A 15,201-nucleotide genomic window follows, 5' to 3' on the forward strand; every position below is an offset into this window, starting at 1 on the left:
GCGAAGTACAGGCTGAAGGGGCAGGATTGCAGCTTGAGATCGACAGGCATATGGTCAAGGAACACCTCATTACTTTGAATGAGTTCAAATCTCCAGGGCCAGATGAACTGCATCCTAGAGTCATAAAGGAACTGGCAGAAGAACTCTCAGAACCGCTGTCTATTCTCTTTGAGAAATCATGGAGGACGGGGGAAGTGCCAGATGACTGGAGGAGGGCTAACGTTGTCCCTATCTTCAAAAAGGGTAAAAAGGAGGAACCTGGGAACTACAGACCAGTCAGTCTGACATCAATCCCTGGGAAAATTCTGGAGCAGATCATAAAGCAATCCATCTGGAAGCACCTTGACAACAATGCCGTGATTACTCGAAGCCAACATGGATTTGTCAAAAACAAGTCCTGCCAGACAAATCTGATCTCATTTTTTGATCAAGTAACCTCCCTTGTAGACCGTGGGAATGCTGTAGATATCATATACCTCGACTTCAGCAAAGCTTTCGACAAAGTGCCCCATGATATCCTGATGAGCAAACTAGCTCAAAGTGGGCTAGATGAAACAACGATCCAGTGGATCCACAGTTGGCTACAGAATTGGACTCAAAGAGTGCTTATCAATGGGACCTTCTCAAACTGGGGAGAAGTAATGAGTGGGGTACCGCAGGGCTCAGTCCTGGGCCCAGTGCTCTTCAACATTTTTATGAATGACTTGGAGGAGGAGGTGCAGGGAATGCTGATCAAATTTGCAGATGACACAAAATTGGGAGGGATAGCTAATACTTTGGAAGACAGAAACAATTCAAAGTGATCTGGATAGACTGGAGTGCTGGGCAGAAAACAACAGAATGGCATTTAATAGGGACAAATGCCAAGTTCTGCACCTAGGAAAAAGAAACCAAATGCACAGTTAGAAGATGGGGGATACGTGGCTCAACCACACTACGAGCGAGAAGGATCTTGGAATTGTCGTCGATCACAAGCTGAATATGAGCCAACAATGTGATGTGGCTGCAAAAAAGGCAAATGCTATTTTGGGCTGCATTCATAGAAGCATCGCTTCCAAATCCCGGGAAGTACTAGTTCCCCTCTACTCAGCACTGGTTAGGCCTCATCTGGAGTACTGTGTCCAGTTCTGGGCACCACACTTTAAGAAGGATGCAGACAAGCTGGAGAGGGTTCAAAGGAGGGCAACAAAGATGATCAGGGGACTGGAAACAAAGCCCTATGAAGAGAGACTGAAAGAACTGGGCATGTTTAGCCTTGAGAAGAGAAGACTGAGGGGAGATATGATAGCACTCTTCAAGTACTTGAAAGGTTGTCACAGAGAAGAAGGCCAGGATCTCTTCTTGATCATCCCAGAGTGCAGGACACAGAATAATGGGCTCAAGTGACAGGAAGCCAGATTCCGGCTGAACATCAGGAAAAACTTCCTGAGTGTCAGAGCAATACGGCAATGGAACCAATTACCTGGGGAGGTGGTGGGCTCTCCCCCACTGGAGGCCTTCAAGACGAGGCTGGACAGCCATTTGTCAGGGATGCTCTGACTTGGATTCCTGCATTGAGCAGGGGGTTGGACTCGATGGCCTCGTAGGCCCCTCCCAACCCTGCTAGTCTATGATTCTATGAATCTGATGCGCACACTCCAGGATAAACTCTATTGGGCCCAGTGGGAGACTTACATCTGAGAAAATCTGCACAGGATTCATCTTAAGAGCCCCACCCCGAAAAACCACCAGACCCAGCGTCTAGTATTGTTCTAGCTGCAAACCCGGTTGGAGCCCTTGTGCTCAATGGAGGCTTAATCCCCAGGAAATAGGATTTGCAGGTTTAGATTCCCTGGCAGATAGATTTTGCTGCTCGGCCTTCTAAGGGTTAAAGGAAGAGGAGGTGGATTCCTAGAGAGGAAGGAAATTGAGTCAAGGGGAGGCGGGTGGGGTCCACCAGAGCAAAGGGACCTCCCCATCCTACCTGGTGCTTCTTTTGGAGAGCAGCTGGTGGGAGCGAGGGGCAATTGCAAGGAGGCCAGAGCTGGTTCCTCCTTCGACCCAGAGCCAGCCGGAATAAGCATCTGGACCCCCGTGGGGGGAGGGCTGGCCCTTTTCTCCCCACCCAGGAGGATCTGGTGAGTCCTCCCGGCTCACCCTGTGTGCTTTTGGGTGCAGGATCTCCGGGGAGCTGCAGTGGGAGGCTGAGTGGAAGATGCAAGGCAGGAAAGCGAGGCGTGGGTGGGCAGACCCCCACGTGGAAAGAGGCCAAGCCCCAAGGGCCCAACTGACAGTAACTGTATGTCCAGCAGCTGGGTCGTCTTTGCATTTGTACTCTAGAGTAGGCGGAGAAGCCCGATCCAGATTGTAGAAGGCCCCCTACACGGCTCTCTAGGGCCCTGCGCCTAGTCTACTCTAGTAAAAATGAGAAAAAGACGCCTCTGCTAGACACGCATTTAACGGAACACGTGTTCTGTCGTTTTGTCTAGCCAGTGATGGGGATGAAAGCCAGGGAGACTGGGGTGAGGGCGGGGGAACGGGCTGAGAAGAGCAAGTGAGTCTCAAGAAAGACTGCCATGCGCTTAGATTCCTGCCTTTGCTCCATGTGGAAATGTTCCCTCCAACTGTTGCTTTTTTGATTAGAGCTAGAGCCTGTCCTTAGTGCAAGTAGCTTGGTGTAGGACATGCTTCTCCCTCCCCTATTTTATCTTCACAACAACACTGTGAAGGAGGCCAGAATATAGTGTCTGGCCCAAGATCACTGTGATGCTGTGGTCCCTAGAGGTCACTGGGTCCAGACTTTCCTTAGGACTCTCCCAATTACCTGCTCTGTAGAGAACAGGACTCTCCCCTTTATGTCCTTCACTGGGTAACTCTAAGGCAGCCCATGGGGTGAGACGCCACATTCCAAGTGCACCCAGGCCAGAAAACAGATATTTTTTTAAAAGAGACATATATTCATTTATGTAATAGGTCAACATTCAGAACAACAAGTGACTGAGAAATAATAATAAAGGATGGCTCTCAATACCTAAGACCAACTCTCTGTGTTGAGTAACTTCTCTTCCTCTCTTCACATTCACACCCTGTCTCTGATTCTAGTCATTAACTAAGGGCTCAATCCTATGCATGTTTACACAGAAAAAACAGGAAACCGGGGAAAATCCCGCTATGTTCAGCATCTAAGGTCTTTCTCCGGGTGCCTCCTCCAAGGGAAGCTCGGAAGGCAGCGACAAGGGAGAGGGCCTTCTCAGTGGTGGTTCCCCATCTGTGGAACAAGTTCCCTAATGAGGGCTGCCTGGTGCCAACATTATTATTTTTTCTGTGCCAGGTTAAGGCCTATCTCTTTTCCCAGGCATTTGGCAGCACGTGATGAGTTTTAATCGCTCCTGGATGTGTCTTTAGTTATGACTGACAGTTCAAAGTTGTTTCTAGTTATATGTTGTTTGTGTATATTGTCTATGTGCTTTTATGTAAATGGCTTTTAAACTTTCTATATTGTATTTAATGTTTTAACTCCTGTAAACTGCCCAGAGAGCTTCAGCTGTGGGGCGTTATAGAAATGCAATAAATAATAATGCAATAAATAATAATAATTTTTAAAGTCCTACAACTCCCAGCACTGGAGGACTTCTTTCTGTCTAACCATGCATAGGATTGCACCCTAACTGACAAATAACTCTGGTTGCTCATTCCTCTTACTAACTACCGTTCTCCATCCTAACTCAACTCACTCTCTGACTTCTCACTAATCGTCTCTGTCCTCCTTCTAATTGACTTTCTCCAACTGACACTAACTCGACTCAGCATTTCCATTCTGGCCACTGCTGTCAATCATGCCTCCACTACAGTCGCCTTCTAAGTTCCATTGCTGAGTGGGGATTTGAACCTGGGGCTCTCCAGTCTTTGATGCCCTAACCACTGCACCACATTGCTCCTCAGCTGATCCATTCTCAGTGTAGTGGTGGTGGATGTGGTGCTGTTTTCAAAGCACCTAAAGTGTTTTAACCCTGGTTCAAAGATTAAGAAGCAACATTGTCCTTTCCCACAGACATACAATCAGTCAGACAGACATGCTAGAAAGGGGGAAAGGAGGAGGTGTGCACAAGAAAAGGCAAAAGGAGGGGGCAGCGGAGTTGTTACGGATAGAGCAACAGGAAGGATGCTGCGTTATATGAAGGCTATATTGCATTGCAGTACTGCAGTTGTACGGCGATGACATCGCATTGCATTGTACAATTGATTGGATGGATTGTACTGCATTATTTTGCATTGTACTGCAGTGCTGCAACAGAATGGATGTTGCATTGTATAAAGGCCTTGGCCTGTGGCCAAGAAGGAAAGGAACTCCCCCCACCCACTTATCTCTAGTCTGTCTTTGAGTGATGCCATTTGCCTTTTGTACAGAGAAAGGAGCCAGTCTCCAGCTGGAATTTGATTGTAAAATATGATCCTGCCACAAGAATATTCATAGTAGCTCATTCACGGAACATCCTCTTGGCTTTGCAGGGCTTGGTCTCCTTGGTAATTTTGCCAGTCTTTGCCTTAAGACAGAACCTGGCAAAAGGGGAAAGTGATCCTTTGGCTGTGTTAGAAGCTGCTTTGGTGTACAAAGTGAAGATGGAAGAACAGGACTTGGCTGACCCTGAATTAGGACAATCCCCTGAGACCATTCAGGATGGGAGCAGTGGAAAATTCTGGGAAACAACTGTGCAGAGGATCCAGCATGAGGACAACCCCAGCCCAGAATTACACCGCCAGAGCTTCAGGCAGTTCAGCTATGAGGAAGCCAAGGGGCCCCGAATGGTTTGCAGCCACCTCCACGAACTCTGCTGTCAGTGGCTGAAGCCAGAGCAACACACGAAGACTCAGATCCTTGACCTGGTTGTCCTGGAGAAATTCCTGACCATCCTGCCCCCAGAGCTGGAGAGCTGGGTGAGGGAATGTGGAGCAGAGACCAGTTCCCAGGCGGTGGCCCTGGCAGAAGGTTTCGTCCTGAGCCAGGCAGAGGACAAGAAGCAGGCAGAGCAGCAGGTGAGAGCGTTTCATCCTCATAATTTCAAGAGGCTGGTAATATTTCCAAGGATTTAAAAAATATAAATTGTCCAGCATTTTTTTGTAAATCCCTGAACATCCACCCGGTCTTCCCCTGTCCAGTGCCTTTTGTAATTGATCTCTTTTCACAATCTTCATTGCCCTTTCTGCTGCAGGATCTATTTGCCAAAGAGGCCACTGATATCCCTGAGGCACAGAAGGCTCCATCAGACCCCAGTCAGAAGCTGCTGTCTGGGTGGATTGTGCAGGAGGGCTTTGGAGGGGCCACCTCACTGGGTAATTCATTCATTCATTCATTTATTTCATTTCTGTACCGCCCAATAGCCAAAGCTCTCTTCAGGTAAGGACTAAGGGAGCATTTTTCTGCTCCATCTCCCCCTCTCCAGTATGCCTAAAATATGTGGGCTGCTGTTATGTTCCCCTGAGCCCATGTGGAGGAGGCAGTTGTCCCCAGCAAATGTTTTGTTTCAATATTTTAAGAATGTATGGGTAATATCCAATGTTAGTCCTACATAGAGTAGGCCCATTGAAATGAATGTGACTTAAATTAGCTGTGACTAAATTAAGCCTCATTCATTTCAATGGGTCTATGGTACATAGAACTAACATTGGATACTACCCTATGTAAACAAACCAGCACTTAGGAACAGCTTGTATGGGGAGAGGGGTTGAGTTACACACACATACACACATATCAAATATTAAAAACACAAAATGTGTAGAAAGGATGAGATCACTGGGAAGCCTGCTTCTGTAGGTTGGTATCTTGGCCAGCCCCACAGTCCATCTGCAGCTCCTTCCCCTTCTGCATTTTGGGGAGAGCCTGGAACCTGGACTATATCTCTATATCTATACGTTTCAGCATGGACTGCTTCTGTTCAGGGCTTCAGCGCCTGGGTTAAATTGGTGTATAAATGTAATAAACAAGTGGGGCGCTGCAACGAAATGTTGCAGCATGGAGTGCTTCTGTTCAGGGCTTCAGTGACTCAGGCCCATTCCCATTCCTCTGCTACCCCACTCCTCCAATTTTCTTTTTTTTCCCCTCCTCTGAGTCAGCTTTCTGTGCCCACAGAGCATCTCAGGTCCTCATTGGACTGTTCAGACACTTTACTTTTCTCCATTTGTGGATTTTTTTGTATGTGCTGGGGGTGGGGGGACGGGACTACTACTTAATCCTAGCTATATTAATCGCCTAGGGTTTCTCCACCTATTTATGTAGGCTGTTTGTACTTCTGACCCTGAACACATTTTAATATGGTTTCTCAGTGTGAACTATAAAATGCTATATCCGTAAAAAGGGATGCTTTTCTCTGCCCTGTTTTTATATCTATGAGCCTCCAACCTCCTCCTCCTCCAGCAGCTCCATTCCACTCCCCACTCACTTAAGTTTCAGTTTTTCCCTCTCTGTCAGTTAACATTCTGTGGCCACTTGGTTGTCACTGAGCTGTTTTGCTTTTGTTTGTCTCTTTGCCCCATTGATATGTTTTCTTAATTTTTTTTGTACCCCTGCCAACCTCTGTGTCACCCTGAGTCTACTGTTATCTCCCTGTTGCGTGTGGACGGTATGGTTTTGGCTACATTTTCACAAGTACAAGAAGGTTTGAACCAGAAATAGAAGGAATGGTAAATGATTCTCCCTTTCACCTTTTGTGTACCTCACAGGAGATGGACCAAGGATGCAGGAAATATCTGCCAGCTCCTCTCTTCATTGTGATGTGTTTGGAACAGCTTCTGGGAGACTGGATCAGGTGAGGCCAATGATCAGTGGGGTGTTACCTTTTCCTCTGCTGTTCCCTTATCCACTCACCGAGGAGGGGCAGCGCGGTTGCCTATTATTCCTGCACATCTACCTGGGGCTGAAGGAATCTTCCTCGTTCCCTTTTCTTCCGTCAGTGTTGCCTACTAAGGAGGCTCTGAATGCCCTGTGTAAAGATTTAAATCCTGTAGGGCCAATGTGATTGTATAATGCCATTACTTCTCTATCTGCACTGGCTGCCAGCCCGTTTCTGGGCCCAATTCATTTTTTTCACCTTTAAAGCCCTAAACTTTGTGATTAGATTACCTTAAGGAATATCATGTGCCATATTTACCTACCCAGACATTAAGGTGCCCCCGTCAAATGACGGGAGATGGATGGCTACAAGAGAGATGGTCTTTTCAGTTGTGGCTCCCTGTTTGTGGAATGCACTACCTAGAGAGGCTCACCTGGTGTCTAAGTTGTGGTCTTTCTAGCACGAAGTGAAGACCTTCTTATTCTCCCACACATTTTTGGAAGTGTTTTTGCTGCTTTTTGTTATCTCGTCTGATGCTGCTTTTAATTTGGTTTTATGATGTTGTAATAGTTTTATTCTTTGCTGCTGGTTTTATCTTGGTTTTATTCTGCACTGATTTTATTTTCGTTTGAACATTTGTGCTGGGTTTGTAATGTATTGTACACCACCCAAAGGACTTCCATTATTGTGTGGTATAAAAGCACAATGAATAAATTAAAAAAGTATATGGGGCAAACTCAAGCTATGTAGCTTTCCTTTCTGAGGTTAGAGTTTTCTGTTCACAGATGACGTTTCTCCTTTCAGGTGACCTTTGAGGAGGTGGCTATCCATTTCAACAAGGGGGAATGGGATCTGCTGGATCAGGACCAAAGAGCTCTGCACAGAGAAGTCACAGAAGAGATTTGTGGCATCATGGCCTCTCTGAGTAAGGCTTCCCCTTTGTTGTGGCTGATATAATCAGTTTACAAGTGCTCCTTCTGTGCTCTTGCTACATTTCAGCAGTCAGTGTCCTCTTCTTCCTGCCTGGGTGGTGTCTGGGGTCTCTTCTGAGGTTACCTTTGGCTGGCAGACCTTTCTCAAAGCCATAGTAGATGGTGTCAGGCATGGATGTCACCGGCTGCCTCTTTGCTGACTTCTGGAGGAAGTGGGATGCTCCCAGGCTCCGATCACACATGCGCAATTAAGGCCAAAAGAGGTGCCCTGTTGGACTGGCCAAAGGCCCGTCTAGTCCAGCATCTGGCTTCCCATAGGGCCCAGCTAGATGCCTCCAGGACGGCCACATGCAAGACATGAAGTTCCCTCCCACTGTTGCTTTTGAGTAGCTGGTATTCACAGGCATATTCCCACACATAAGGTCTCTGAAGATGGGGAATGGTGATGTGGGAATAAGCCCTATTTAACTCAGTGGGACTTGCTTCTGAGTAAAAGTATATAAGTTTCAGTGGAGGCAGGTGGCTCCGATGTGACCCCCTCTGGGCTGCTGTCAGAATGCTATAGGAGCTGTCCAAGGTGCTGAACCTATTTGGGGGGGGGGGTTTCCAGCACCTTGGATAGCTCCTTCAGAGTTCTGACTGGTTCTGACAAACCCAGAGCAGATTTATAGCCCCACCAATAGCCTCCTACCTATAGCCACCTACCTCCACTGAGAAGATTTACTCTTCCTTCCCAGTTGGGGTTTCCCTTCTGAATGCTGGGTCCTGGGGGAGAAATAGACTGTGGGCTCCCTCTCCATGATGGCTTTCCTATTGCCATTTCAAACCAAACTGGGCAAGCAGTAACCTCCATCCATTACCAGACAAAATACACCGACTGTTAGAGAATTATTAGGCGAGTGGAGCTCTGCCTGGGGAAGAGGGTCATGGGACTGATAAGTGAATGCTGCAGGTTTTCCTTTATAGGATACAGTAAGGATGGCCTGAGAAGTGGGTCTGGTAGGACTGGGAATAGCTTGTGGGGGAAGGGTAGAGATAAGTTGACTGCATTGAAAAAGAATTGGAAGCTGAGTCAGGCCTTGATCCTCAAAATGCTGAGGCCGGCAGAGGCAAGGAAAAGGTCAGGCCTAGAGTTTTTTGTTGGGAGTGGGTATCCCTGAGAGGAGTAGTTTCATTTCCACAGTTAAGTTTTGTTTCTTCAGGTTTGAAGCAGTACTTTCGGTTTTGGGGAGGAGGGTATAAAAAGAGAGAGTCAGAAAGACCAGAGAGAGGAAGAGCAGAGTCAGAAGACCAGAGCATGAAGAGGGAGCAAGAAGAAACATCCTGGAGAAGTCTTAAGTACAGCTAGGGTAAAAGAACTTGCATTTTGCAACTTTTATTTTCTCTTAATGCCTTTTGGATCTGATCTCAGCTCTATACCTTTAGTGGTAATTTGCTTGTTTTAAATTTACCAGTAAACTGTTTTGGCTAGACCCGGTGTCTAGAGTGTGAAGTCACCCCACGCCTACAGCCTAAACCCCACGTTATTGGGAAGGGGAAGGTAAAAGAAGGAACGTGGGACTCTTACGGAGGGAAGAGATCCTTAAGAAGTTGCTCAGGGGGTCCAGGTTAATGGTGGAACCCTGACAGAAGTCTTCCAGGTTCTCCTATTAAGATCCTTGAACTGGAATTGCTGGGATTATACCTGGCCCCTTAGGCACGCAAAGCGCAGACTCTGCCACTGGGCTGTGGGTCTGTTGCTTCCTTGTTTCTTTTTTCCTCAGAGTAGTCTTCTTCCCCATCGCCAATGAGAACAGGGCAGCATGCACTGGGGTTTTCCATTTAGATCCACCACAAACCACCTTGAGCATTTTACATGGAAAACGGGGCATAAGTTTTACAAATCAATAAATAAAGGACATACTGACTGGCCTAAGGCTCAGCAATAAGCTTCGTGCTTGGAACTGAGATCCAGCCCCTATGGACCCAATCCAGCACGCTACAAAATACCAGTTCTCAGTTAATCTAAGAAGCAAATAATCTGTTCGGTAAATGGCAACGCCTCCTCCTCTCCTTCTCTGTGCCATCACTTACAAATGCAGTAACTTATTCATCAAAAGCATTTTGGACAGCTGAACCTTGTGATCCCACAAGGGTTCGCATGACAACAAACAAGTGTGGAAGAAAGGACAAGGCCTTGTCTCTTGACCTGTCTCTGTATCTTGCAAAGCCGGCTGGGAAGTAGTGAAGGTGGTGCGAGAACTGAGTGAAATAATAACCATAAACTGCTAATGTTTCAAGAAACAAACTTAGGCAGCAGTCCTTAAAGGGTCTTTTTTTTTTTTTTTTAGTAACAGCTATCTTTTAGGGAAACAATTGAGGGAGGGGCTCGTTGGAACTGATCTCTCAGCAGAGCAGATGGAGAGTCAATTTGCAGTCTCATCTTTCCCTGTGCTGTAGCCTGATGGAATCACTGCTGCTAGGAGATAGTTAACTATAATGGTGTTAGTTCTTTGACTTCAAGCTCCTTTTCTGTCTGGTGCTGTTACCACTTCTCTTCCTCCTTTCCAGGCGGCGATGAGCTGGACAGTAAGAATGAAGGAGAAGCAAGCAAGGAGTCATTGGAAAGAGGTGAAGATAAACATGAGGCAGGGGAGAGAACAAAAACTGAAACAAAAGAGGAAAGTAAGAACGAAGCCTGTGTTTCTCAGGGTGGTGACAACTCTGAAATCCCAGTCCAAGAAGGAATATGCAAAGGAAAAGAAAGGAGTCCGTGCGCTGTGTGTGGGAAAAGTTTCAATTTTAAATCAAGTCTCAATGTCCATAAACAAACTTACATGGGGGGGAAACCATATAAATGCTGTAGCTGTAGAAAACCATCCAGTATTAGGACATACCTCACTTCCCATGAAAGAATCCACACAAGGAAGAAAACATTTAAATGCCTGGAGTGTGGAAAGACCTTCAATCATAGTGAAGAACTTATGGCACACCAAATAATTCACACAGGGGAGAAACCATTTCAGTGCTTTGTGTGTGGAAAGAGCTGCAGTCGGCGCTCTGATCTTATTTCACACCAAAAAAATCACACAGGGGAGAAACCATTTAAATGCCTGGAATGTGGAAGTAGCTTCAATCGGAGCTCAAACCTTCTGGCACACCAAAGAATCCACACAGGTGAGAAACCATTTCAGTGCTTGGAGTGTGGAAAGAGCTTCAGACAGAGCTCGCACCTTATGAGACACCAAAGAAGTCACGCAGGGGAGAAACCGTTTCAGTGCTTGGAGTGCGGAAAGAGCTACAGTCGACGGTCAGACCTTCTGGCACACCAAAGAATCCACACAGGTGAGAAACCGTTTCAGTGCTTGGAGTGTGGAAAGAGCTTCAGACAGAGCTCACACCTTATGAGACACCAAAGAAGTCACACAGGGGAGAAACCATTTAAATGTTTGGAGTGCGGAAAGAGCTACAGTCGACGGTCAGACCTTCTGGCACACCAAAAGAATCACACAGGGGAGAACCCTTTTAAATGCTTGCAGTGTGGAAGGAGCTTCAGTTGGAGCTCACAACTTAAGACACATGAAAGAATTCACACTGCGGAGAAACCATTTAAATGCACAGAGTGTGGAAAGAGCTTCAATCAGAGTGCAAACCTAATGACACACCAAAGAATTCACACAGGGGAGAGACCATTTAAATGCTTGGAGTGTGAAAGGAGCTTCAGTTGGAGCTCACAGCTCAAGACACACAAAAGACTTCACATAGGGGAGAAACCATTTCAGTGCTTGGAATGTGGAAAGAGCTTTAATCGGCGCTCACAACTCATGTTACACCAAAAAGAACACACAAAGGAGAAAGGATTTAAGTGCTTGGAGTGTGGAAAGAGTTTCAATTGGAGCTCAAACCTTATGTCACACCTAAGAACTCACACAGGGGAAAAACCATTTCAATGCTTGGATTGTGGAAAGAGCTTCAGTCGGAGCTCACACCTTGTGTCACACAAAAGAAGTCACACAGGGGAGAAACCATTTAAATGCACAGAGTGTGGAAAGAACTATAGGAAGAAAGATTCCCTTATTTCGCATCAAAAAATTCACACGAGATAGTGGTACTGTCACCCAACAGGAATAGTGGCTTAGGCCCTTAGTTTGGTGCCCTGTAATAACTTTGAAAGCACAGAACAACTATCAGTATGCTGGGAATCAACTTCTGTAAGTACTAATCCCTAAAATATGGAACAGTGAACTACTGGTATGCCCAAAGCCAACTGTTCACTTCTGAAATGTCAGACAACGACCCAAGTATAGTACCTGAACAGGCTTATCACAATAAAGCTGAAGCCACTCCAAATTACCACAGCCTCTTACAAGCAATGGCAGAGCAGCTTTGACAACACTGGAAGAACCTGCCAGAGGAAAAGGCTATGGAACTCGGACACAGTATGAAGTTGCCTAATAACTTATATATGGCTAATGAGGCCTTCACCCTCAGTGTCAAACATCCATGCCCAGTCAACAGCCACCTTTAATATGTTATTCAAGATGGAGGACCTGAAGAACCTCTCAGGACGTTCCAACCTGAGGGTCTGTGGAATCGTACTCGTGTACGGTGCTTAAACAAGCCCCATGCAATAAAGGTGGAACCACTCCAGATTACCGCAGCTTCTTACAGGAGATAATAGACCAACTTGGAAAACGTTGTAAAGACCTGTCAGAGGAATGTGCTATAACACTCTCAGAATAAAATTGATTCAAGTATGGCTAACAAGGCCCTCAGTCTCTGTGTCAGACACCAAGCAAAAATCCACATCATGTCAGTGGCCACCATTAATATGGATCTCAAGAACCTGGAGAACCACTTGAGATGTTCCAACCTGAGGATCTGTAGGATGGTACCCACCAAGAAGCCAGAAAATTGCCTCAGTCCAATGCCAGCAGATGAAGGCAACAGCTCCATCCTTATTACGAACACAAGGAGAAGAAGAAACAGCACTTCCGTCAACCTGAAGCCTACCCTACAAATCAGAACACCGTAGATATGGCACCTACTCCATAGCGTCCCTCTTGACCCTGTTGATTGCCGCTAGGACCACCACTTCGTTACTATCATTTTAGCACTTAATGTGAACAGACGCTATTCATACTCTTTAACTGTTCCTTACCCGTTGTACATTCTGTGCTGTCTTTGCTTTGTATTGTATATAATTCACAGGTGGCAAGGAGTGCAGTCTGTACTGCTGTCCACACCCCCAGTTGTTACCTGCTAGCATTTCCACCCCCTCAAGCTGAAATACGCTACTTTCTGCCCAAAAAATGTGCACTAAACAGGTCGTTTATTGTTTTGGTTCACAACTCTGAATGCTAGGTCCTTTCAAGGAGTTGCTTTTGATGAGGTTTACATCTGTGCTCCTCTAAGTGTACTCCTTAGAGGGCTCTACTCTTAGAACTGGTTCATTCAATATGGCCGGTTATCATGGGTTAATTAACTCACAATTGGCCGCAGCATGTGCATGGCCTGTGCAACCACCATAAGCTGCCATGTTGTGCAAAGCAGCCCTTGATGTACGGGGGCTTGGGACAGCAATCAACCAGTAAACAGTCACTAACATAAACAAGAAGGAACACCTGATTTAAAATTAAGCCTGATTCAAGAAAAAATTCTGTATATTGGTCACCGCAGTGACTTGTTAAGAAGAAGCTGCCTAGCTCTTCTAGATGCTGACAAGGCACTCAGTGCCTCGATGAGGCCCATAACATAGACATGACTCATTGTGACCTCTTTCTGTTTGGAAGTTATTGCTCAGATAAATCTCGTTCTTGAAAAATCTGTCATAATTGTGGATGTTCATCTGCTTTTACATTATATACCTATGATGTGGGGATTAACAGGTGGACAGCAAAAGTGGACTTTGGGAGCCCTTACAGCTGCAAAGGGACTGCTACTTCAAGCTTCGAAAGGTGAACATGACCATCTATCACTCAGTGGTCTGAAGAACTTACTGCTCCTGGTGGTTTTGAACGTATATCCTACAGATGCCATTTTCAACAGGATGCTTATTTAGATACAAAGTCTGCTTATATCTGTATATATTTGGAAAAGGATTGTGGAATCTCCCCCCCCTCCCAATTCTTTCCTTTTCATTAACGATGATGTGAACAATTATTGTGAATGGATATGCTTCCTTTTTTTGCTTCTGTTCTTGTTGTTCTTGTTGTTGTTGTGTGTGTGTTTTTCCCTTTATCTTTTTTGCTTCTATTGTAATTGCAAACAATTTTTTTAAAAAAACAAAAAGAAAGAAAACCCCCATGCGGTTTTCTTACATGAAACCTACCATAAAAATGTGAGCAACCACTTCAGTACCCATGGCCTGGCCCACATCGCATGGTCTCAGGCACTTTCCAGGCATGGGGATGGCAATCAGCATGGCAGCCAAATTGCCTGCCTTTAATATTCACTCCTTCAGCTGACACCCAAGGCAGGTATGTCTTTGTGAAGGGAACACTCACCTCCCTTTACAGCCCGACAGTAACCTGTATCCTGATCACAAACAGCTCTAGCTCCCTGTGACTTCTGGAACAGGTGAGGCTGTACAAGTCCTAGACTCAGTGGTGGGCTGGATGAGGGCCCATAAACTAAAGCTGAATCCTGGTAAGATGGAGGACCTGTAGGTGACTGGTTTCCGAGTCCAGAAGCTAGGCTTATTGTCTGTTTTGGAGGGGGTTTCATTCCTTCTGAAATGCCAGGTTCATGGTCTGGGAGTAGTCCCTGATCCATCTCTGTCACTGGAGGTCCAAGTGGCCATGGCAGGTCAGAGTGCCTTCTACCAGCTTTGACTGGTATGCCAGCTATGGCCTCTCCTGGATCGGAATAGCTTTCCCACTGTGGTACAGGCCCTAAAAACCTCAAGGCTGGATTACTGCAATGCACTCTATGTGGGGCTGCCCTTAAGGCTGGTCTGGAAACTGCAGCTAGTGCAGAGCACAAAAATCCAGGGTTGTTAGGAGGTGCCCCTTTCCAGCATGTAACACCTCTTCTGAGAGAACAGCATGAGCTGCCTATTTGCTACCGGACCAGTTTTGACGTTTTCTAATTGTTGTATCAACCCCTTGTGAAGAAATGCCCTGTACATAACCATTATTGTTATGTAACATTTACTTTGTGTGGCCTCTGTGAGGCAGTAATATATCTGAGTAGGCCCAAGGCCTTGTTTTGTTACTGTCAAAGGCCTGTCGGTAGTTGCTTAGTGATGTTCTGAAAAGGAGCAGGGGGAGACAATCACTTTGAGTGGTGTTAAATGGGGCCTAGATGTTGTTCAGTTGTTAAGTCGTGTCCGACTCTTCATGACCCCATGGACCATGGCACGCCAAGCCTTCCTGTCCTGCGCTCTCTCCCGGAGCATGCTCAAGTCCATATTCATTGCATCCGTGATGCTATCTAGCCATCTCATCCTCTGCCGTCCCCTTCTCCTTTTGCCTTCAGTCTTT

The 15,201-nt window shown here is 46.2% G+C and overlaps 1 protein-coding gene across 2 annotated transcripts; it reads left to right on the forward strand.

Annotated features, from left to right (window-relative positions):
• Window positions 1–1,937: 1,937 nt before the first annotated feature.
• On the forward strand, window positions 1,938–15,066 carry LOC146356151 (uncharacterized). 2 transcript variants are annotated; one of them, XM_084831416.1, is made up of 6 exons: window positions 1,938–2,117; window positions 4,489–5,013; window positions 5,190–5,310; window positions 6,697–6,782; window positions 7,611–7,731; window positions 10,289–15,066. In XM_084831416.1, the coding sequence occupies exons 2-6, from the start codon at window positions 4,600–4,602 to the stop codon at window positions 11,821–11,823; spliced, it is 2,277 nt and encodes a 758-aa protein (XP_084687542.1). In that variant the 5' UTR covers window positions 1,938–2,117; window positions 4,489–4,599; the 3' UTR covers window positions 11,824–15,066. The 2 variants fall into 2 exon arrangements, with proteins under 2 accessions (XP_084687542.1, XP_084687543.1); XM_084831417.1 differs by lacking the exon at window positions 5,190–5,310.
• Window positions 15,067–15,201: the final 135 nt, after the last annotated feature.

Source organism: Heloderma suspectum, chromosome 2, assembly GCF_057233095.1.
Source record: "Heloderma suspectum isolate Gila_16-S chromosome 2, 16-S_ref, whole genome shotgun sequence".
NCBI classification, from domain to species: Eukaryota; Metazoa; Chordata; class Lepidosauria; order Squamata; family Helodermatidae; genus Heloderma; species Heloderma suspectum.

Coding starts and splice junctions, on each gene's coding strand:
- LOC146356151 (XM_084831416.1), top strand. CDS start 4,600: ATGGAAGAACAGGACTTGGCTGACCCTGAATTAGGACAATCCCCTGAG. Junction 5,311..6,696: donor TGGAGGGGCCACCTCACTGG/GTAATTCATTCA, acceptor TGTACCTCACAG/GAGATGGACCAAGGATGCAG. Junction 6,783..7,610: donor CTTCTGGGAGACTGGATCAG/GTGAGGCCAATG, acceptor TTCTCCTTTCAG/GTGACCTTTGAGGAGGTGGC.